The sequence below is a fragment of the Aedes albopictus genome, chromosome 1 (genome assembly GCF_035046485.1).
Source record: "Aedes albopictus strain Foshan chromosome 1, AalbF5, whole genome shotgun sequence".
Classification (NCBI taxonomy): Eukaryota; Metazoa; Arthropoda; class Insecta; order Diptera; family Culicidae; genus Aedes; species Aedes albopictus.
Genome location: NC_085136.1, coordinates 258,471,152 through 258,478,882, shown reverse-complemented (window position 1 = coordinate 258,478,882; position 7,731 = coordinate 258,471,152). Strand labels below are relative to the sequence as shown.

Below are 7,731 nucleotides of genomic sequence, written 5' to 3'. Positions count from 1 at the left end.
TTGACAAGATGCAAGTATTGTTGAAATTTTTGATCATAAATCGCTAGGTTGCGATGCAATCTAGCGTCTAAGTGTAAAAAAGTTCGATTGAATTTGCATCTTGTCACTTTAATTTGCAGAAGAGAGAGTCGATGAAGAGAACTCTCTCATGTTACTTTCGCCCTTATTTAAACTCAATCTAGAAATATTTGACCCTGTGTACTACTGGCCTTAGGCGTACCATAAAAAGTGTGATAGTCCAATTTGGGATGTAGTCTGCAATAACTCTATTCCTGTTCACGATCAATGAGGTACAGATACAGGTGGCGCAGATAAACATTGCGAACCACTAGTTGTCTCTTTTGTTCTACCGCTGATCAAATGCAACTCAATTAGTGACGTCACTAATTGAGTTGCATAAGATCAGCGGTAGAACAAAAGAGACAACTAGTGGTTCGCAATGTTTATCTGCGCCACCTGTATCTGTACCTCATTGGTTCACGATCACGAATTTTCCGAATTTTAAAATCAGTGTGAACGCAGCCCGTCTGAGGAATATCACCTGATTTTGACAGTTCTCTTCACCCGCTTCACTTGCCGCTGATCCACACGAAAGAGAGAAAGGCGAGAGCAAAATCCCGCACGAGAGAGCACACGAACTAAAAAAAAGTTAAAAAAACACCTCGCGGTCGCGGCGCGGTGTGCAACTCGCAAAAACTCTTTGCAGTTTTCTTTGCTACGCGAACCGTCCGGGTCGGGTCGATCCGGGTCCGCCGCGAGTGTGTGTTTTTGCGCGCTTGACCAGACCATGTTCAAGGCTTTCTCTGCTGCTACCGTCGTCATCGTCAACGCCATCAGTTTGCAGGAAGAGTGAATTTGACTCGCCAGCGCCACTGCATCAGTTGGCACTACAAAGCAGTGCAGTGCATTGAAATTTCTCTGCGCGCGGGCTGCTACGATTGGTCGGTCGCTAGCTGCACAACGCGCCATACGGTCCGGTCGGTATTTATCTGCATTCCCACTAGTCTACTAGTCTGGGGCGGTAGATGTAGGATGTAGTGTGCCGTGCGCGATTCGCGAATATAGTGGATAGTCGTTAGTTTACCTGAGAATAACGGTTCGATCGCGATTGATTCGATAATCTAAAGGCATAGGTACTGTCGCGACTCCTTGGGTCACACCGTCACACCTCAGAAGCGGGCAGTGGGGTTGCGCGCGTGAGTGCGTGCTGCTGCGGTGTTTCGTTCGTTTTTGTGAAAGTCTATCAAACTCGTCACCACATCGGTCGGATTAATTAGCATACGACAAATCGCGATGTTTTGCTTATACGTTTTCATCCATTAGTATAATTTTCATTTTTTCTTGTTCCGGTCTGGTTGTGGCAGTGGTTGCTTAGCCGGTGGTTTCACTTGATGTGTGACACATCTAGGAGTCATCACAGAAGAATCTCAACTCATCCTGGTTGGCCGAAGTACGAAAAGTTCAGTGTCCAGTAGTGTTGCAGCAGCAGGAATTATCATGAGTGTTATTGATTTTATGTTCAGGTAATCATCTTGTGATGCATTCGAGGGGAAAGTATTGCTTACCATGAAACACATTCATTTGAATGTCCAGTCGTTTCCATATTCCATTGATGTTGCTTTCGTTTTGTGGCTACTACGATCATCTATAAATGGGTATAAATAGATTTTGCCAAATCGGCATCATATGTCGCAACATTCGCTTGCTTCGATTTTTCTGAGCACAGAATCTGATCTCTTTATTCTTCTTATTTTTGCGGCCCAACCAAGATTTAGTCTACATCTCATTACAAACAGTGTTCTATGAACACTTGTTCGAAAAAGTGGCTGTTTTTGCCTTCGCATGCATTTTAAATGACTCGAAAACTATACCGGAAGTCGAATCCAAACACCCACAGCATGGCTACACGTTGCAGCAGAGGGTTATTCATCTGAGCTAAGGAAGCCCCCACAGAAGAGTATTTTCCTCACTGAATAGCGACAGAAATGACAGAGGAGCAAAATCAGCTTCATATTTTGCGACACCTGTCTGATGACAGCGAGTTGAAAGACCGAAGAATGCTTCTGCCAATTCTACTGATCACAGAAACAACATAACACAACAAGAACGCCAGAGAGAGTGGGTCGTTTTTCTCCCTTGTCTTTATCTCATTTACCCTACGTCTCCACTAGACAGGAATGTTTTGCCATTTTGCTGCCAGAAAAAGAAAACGTAACAAAAATGATCAACACCGCTGCTTTCCATCAGGGATTGGCGGCATGCACCGTGCGGTGCGAAAAAAGGGTGTGCTTCACACAATCGCAAGTGCTCGTCTCCCGTTTTGCCGAGAGACAAGAGACGTATGAGTGAGAGCTTTCGTAATTGTGCGAGAGACAATCGCAGCACTAGCTCTACGGCGCAGGGAGTAATGCACGGTGCTTGGGACTGCGCTTATCTCCAAACAGAAAAAATCAATTAATAAATTAATTGAAGAGTTTGTGTTTTCGACAAAGTTGTTAAGCTTGTCAAGGGTTGACAAGTGATGGGTCGTTTGATTCGAAATGTTTGCAATCATGCGTAGTATCAAGCCAAGTGCAAAGTACGGAGACAAGCACCGAGAGAGTGCAGCGTGAGAGACAGGAGAGCTCCAGCGCGCGGCAAAGCAAGCGAGCAACACACAACCGATTGCGCGTACTCGTCTCCTTCTAGTTTGTTGTGCTGTCTCGTAGCAGAGTGTGCGGCACGCAAAGAGTTTTGAGTCGCACCCTATCCCTGCTTTCCATGCAAACAGCGAGAGAACATTTCTGTCAAGACACATCTGTCCAGCAAAAAGGCAAGACATTTCTGTCTAGTGGAGACGTCGGGTTAATGGTACAACAGGCGTCCTGTCATATTATTTTTTGAATCAATCGATAGGGTAATTCAAAAAGTTGTTCGAAATATAATTCATGTCGAAAATAACAATCAAAAGTGAATTGGCTTCTTTAGGGGTATCCATATTATTTCATAATCAGATTCTCCGCCCAAAAATTAGTCGAAATCCAAAATTTCATAATTTTTGGAGCTCGGGAACTATTTTTAAAATGCATTTAAAGTTTGTATGGGAATTTTTTTTTGTTCGGGTCGAACTGTCATTTTATCGATCGAACTGTCATTCTATCCACGAAAATTAAAACTGTTTTGTTAATTTACCCATCAAAACAAAGGTATTGGAATTCAATAAAACAACTCAAAAGTGAGTTTAAAAATACTCAAATTTAGGTTCTTGAGTTTCTCCGTGAACGTCGTTGAACAGGACTAATGACTGCTTCGACATCTTGACAGTCGCCAACATTCCTCCCTCCTTATCCCCAAAGTAGGTATAGGCCACTGCATTAAATTCTCTCTTTCTCTTTCACTCATACAGAAATTTTGTAAACAACAAGGCCACGAAACGTCAAAATCCCATACAAAATCAAAACAATGCAGTGCCCTATGGTTCAAATTTGGAAGGCATCCGAATTCAGTAACAAATTTTGAAAACGACGTATACCTAATCAATGCTACACCATTGATTATACGTCGTTTTCAAAATTTGTTACTGAATTGTTCTATGAGGGCGGCTTGATCTTGCTGGTGTGAAATTGACCTCGACCGGTGGATCATTGATTTCATCGATTAGTTCCGGTTGCTCGGTACGACCATTCTCTATCATTAACTCGGAACCGTCCTCAGTGCGTCCTAGTTGATTTGAAACTGCCGGTAATTGTTCATCCAGTACGACTGCAGCGACCAACACGTTTGGCCGTTTTCCGCGGCGTGCTCGCCAGAAAGTAAACTCCATTGGAGTATAAACGAAAACTCGTTGGCAATATAGCGCTAGTTCGCTGCGCCATTTTTGCGCTCTTTAGCTCTGTGCAAAGAGCACCAGAATTGAGAAGAAGAAGAAGAAGAAGAAGAAGAAGAAGAAGAAGAAGAAGAAGAGAATTGTTCATCCATTTCTGGTTGTAGTTCGACGTTGGAGGTTGATGGAATTGGAATCGTTTCCTGCTCACGTTGAATCCTTTGGATTTGCGATGCCGGTGATCTGGTTTGAAGGCCGAACATGGACTACCAGGATGTCCAAGGTGGTTGAATCCGTTTCGACCGATGTTTCATTGAAACGAAGCTTGAGTTGGTTTGAATGCGACCTTATCAGCTTATTTCGTCCATGCCAGTCGTCCAGTAGCACGTTATGGTTGACTCGAGCGATAGCTTCAATGATGACGGCGGAACCCCACGGCCATTTGGTATTGCTTCTGTAGACCTAAGCGTAGACCATGTCACATCTATGGAAGTCTCGTTTAGCTGACCCATGCTTTCGGTGCAACTGTCCTTCTTGGTGATGATTGCGAATCGCCGGTGGTGGTTGTTCATGATGAAGCAGATCCAGAGTTGTCCTTATGTTCCGACCAAGCATCAGCTGCGATGGAGTCTTGCCGTCCAGCACACCAGTTGGAGTGGTCCGGTATACTTGAAGGCATGTCTTTAGCGTTTCTGACATGTTTTCCCCCTCGTTGATTTTGTGCAAAGATCTCTTCAGAATATCGACGAATCGTTCCGCCTGGCCATTGTGTTGTAGGTGATACCATAGACTAATACGTGATATGGTGAAATCCGGAAGTGTTGAATGCTGTTTCTTCTGCACAGAACTGTGAACTGTTCCGATGTGAATTGTGTGCCATTATCAGAAACTATGACGTTGAGAATGCCAAAACGTGAAAACAGTTCGTTCAGGAACTCGGTTACTGCTGCTGTTGTCGAAGATCATACGATGCGAAGTTCTGGCCACTTGGAATAACCGTCAACAATTACCAGAAAGTACAAACCGTTGAGCGGGCCAGCAAAATCGATTTGAAGACGTTCCCAGGGTGATTTGGTTAGTGGCCAGGACTGCAGACGAACTTTCGTCGGTGTCTTCGAATGGATAGCGCAGCTCTCACATCGTCTAACAAAATCGGCAATGTTGTCATCGATCCTTGTCCAATACACGTAGCTGCGTTCGACAGCTTTCATCCTCTCTATTCCTGGATGTCCTCTATGGAGCTGTTTGAAGATACGCTGACGGAAGTTCTCCGGAGTGACAATACTTTACTACTGATAGTGCATCTCGATGAACGAAGAAAGGTTGTATTGTTGTGTTGATGATGTACCGGGATTCCCTTCTTTAGTCCAAAAATTCGCAGGAGTCTGGAGAGTGAATTTGCGACCTAGCAGCATTAGATGGAATTTTGTTACAGCGAACACCAGTTCGAGTCCTTCCTTCTCGATCTGTCCGTAGTTTATCTCTGTCGGAGTGAGTGATCGAGATGCATGTGCCACGGCTTTGATTGAACCATCCGGAAGCTTGTGTAGAAGGCAGGCACCGATTCCAGAATGCGATGCATCGGCAGCAACACTTATATTTTTTTTTTGTTTGTATTTATGTGTATTTTAACTTATGCTAATTCTACACTTAAAAAGCAACACTTATATCCATTGAAGGGTCATAGATAGTCAGGAGCAAATCCGATTGGAGTACGCTGGAACGTAGGGTTGTGAGTCACAACTTGTGACATGTTTGGGAGGCGGCATCTTCACAATAGCATCCACATTGGCTGGGTCAGGATGGAGGCCTTTCTCGTCTACGATGTGCGCCAGAAACTTCACTTGACTCTGACGATTGTTGCACTTTTCTTCTCGCAAAAAGAAACCATATTCTTGAAGTCGTTTGAACAGTGCGTTGAGAATCTGGTGATGTTCCTTTTCGGTTTTGTTGTAGATAAAAAAGTCGTCCAAAAACGAATCAACTCCTTTGAGACCAGCGATCACGGTATTCATCAATTGCTGCAAGGCCCCGGGGGCAGATTTGACATCAGGTGCGAGCCGGTTGAAACGGAAAAGTCCCCGGTGAGTATTGATTGTGAGCAGCTGCTTTGAACCATCGTCCACTTTCACTTGAAGGTAGGCGACGCTGAGCTTCGTAAAATTGTCATCAGGGACTGGTAGTGGATAGTGGTTCGGCTCCAAGACAGCGTTCACTCCTGTTGAGTAGTCAGCACATATTCAAACTTTTCCTCCAGATTTCTTCACAACTACGATCGGAGCAGCCCACTGTGAAAAATCCGAGGGGGGCGACACATCTAAATCGTGCAATAGATGTCGACGAAGATGCATCTACTTTTTTAGATCGGTGTGCAGCTGTGAGATTTTTCTATCTACTTTTCGCTGGATCCACTTTCAAATCCTGTTGCATGCTGCTTTGAGATAGAAGGAGATGTAAGTGGATGGGATGTAGATGTGCGATGGGCAGTCTAGTACAGAAAGTGAAAAGAGTTTAATTGCCTTTGACAAACAAATCCGTTTTGGCTAATTTACATCTGCTTCGACCTTATCCACTTAATTAAGCCCAGTATCATATGGATTGAATATTTATTCAATCATTTATATACTTTTTGTTTGACCCAAGTTGTATAATTATGAGAACAGCCACAAAAGACCGCGTTAATGTAAGCTGGTACAAAAATATATTTAAGCTCTTTTCACATTTGTTTGCTAGAACTCCGAATGTAAATAATCACTCGTTAAAAAAAAGTAAATCTGGCAGTAAACTTACCGGGCAAATTCACCTGCAATTTCTCCTGGAAAATTGTCCAACAATTCCTTCTGTTGCACGTGAACCCTCCATCAAATAATGTCGGAAAAATATCCAGCAATTCCTTTTATGGCGTTTTTCAGTAGGTTCTTCCCGGGAGTCCTCCAGCAAGTCACTACGGTGAATCCACCAGCAGTTCCCTTCAGCCGGAGAGACCAGTTTTAATTCCGAGAAAGCTTAGGCCCATTTTTCTTATAGCTCTCCAGTAATTGCTTCCTGGAAACTGTAGTTATTACTTCCAAAGGATCCTTTAGAATTTCTCAGAAAATTCATGAACTACCCACGGGAAACCCTCCAGCAATTCCTTCCGGATAATGCTCCAGTCATTGCCTGAAGGGTCAATGCTCCAGCAATTCTTTCGGGTTATCATCTAGTAATTTCTTACAGAAAATACTTAAGCAATTTAACAGCCATTGTTCCCGCGAATCTTTCATTAATTTCGTCCACTAAATCCGTCAGATACTACCTCCCGGGAATCATCTGGGCATTTTTAGCTGAATAACTTCCGGCAGTCCCTCCTTTCTGGCCAATCTTTCAGCAATTTCAATGTTTAAGTAATCTGTTTTGAAGCTAATTCGTCGGAGAAATCCTCCGCGATCGTCCATCAATTCTTTTCAGAGAATCCTCGAACTCGAGGATTCTCTGTAGCAATTCCTTCCAATCATGATCTGGAGGAATTTTCGAAGGAATTCCCGGAGCACTTCGCGAACGAACTTTCGGAACTTGATGCATCTCCCGGAATGATCCCTGAAAAAACTGCTGAAGGGATTCTCACTCCTGAACACCGAGATGAGTTTCATGATTAATACCTCACAGCTCACAGGACATCCTTATACAATTTCCCAGAAAATTATATATACGAGTCCTTGCACAGAATTTCTGGGAGAAAACCCGGAAGTCGTTCCTAGGCTCATCACCGTCAAGATTCTCTTTGAAATAAAAAAAAAAATGCAAGAACTCTTAGTGTATAACAATAGCGATAAGCATCTAAAATGCATAAACTACGTAGACTTATTTTTGGTCATGCCAGACCTACACCTTTCCCATCGTAGACTATTGTTAATACTAAATTTTCGAACTGTGTATGAACCGTAGACTTG

The 7,731-nt window shown here is 43.5% G+C and overlaps 1 protein-coding gene across 4 annotated transcripts in view; it reads left to right on the top strand.

Annotated features, from left to right (window-relative positions):
- Positions 1 to 711: 711 nt before the first annotated feature.
- The window catches only part of LOC109411406 (CDP-diacylglycerol--glycerol-3-phosphate 3-phosphatidyltransferase, mitochondrial), a 43,577-nt gene continuing 36,557 nt past the window's right edge, over positions 712 to 7,731 (top strand). Inside the window, exons 1-2 of one of the 4 annotated variants that reach the window (XM_029860648.2) lie at positions 712 to 972; positions 1,365 to 1,523. In XM_029860648.2, coding sequence (XP_029716508.2) covers positions 1,498 to 1,523 — 26 coding nt within the window. In that variant the 5' untranslated portion in view covers positions 712 to 972; positions 1,365 to 1,497. Of the gene's footprint in view, positions 1,134 to 1,364; positions 1,524 to 7,731 lie in introns of all 4 variants that reach the window. The other 3 variants (XM_019684923.3, XM_019684921.3, XM_062846666.1) reach the window with 3 other exon arrangements.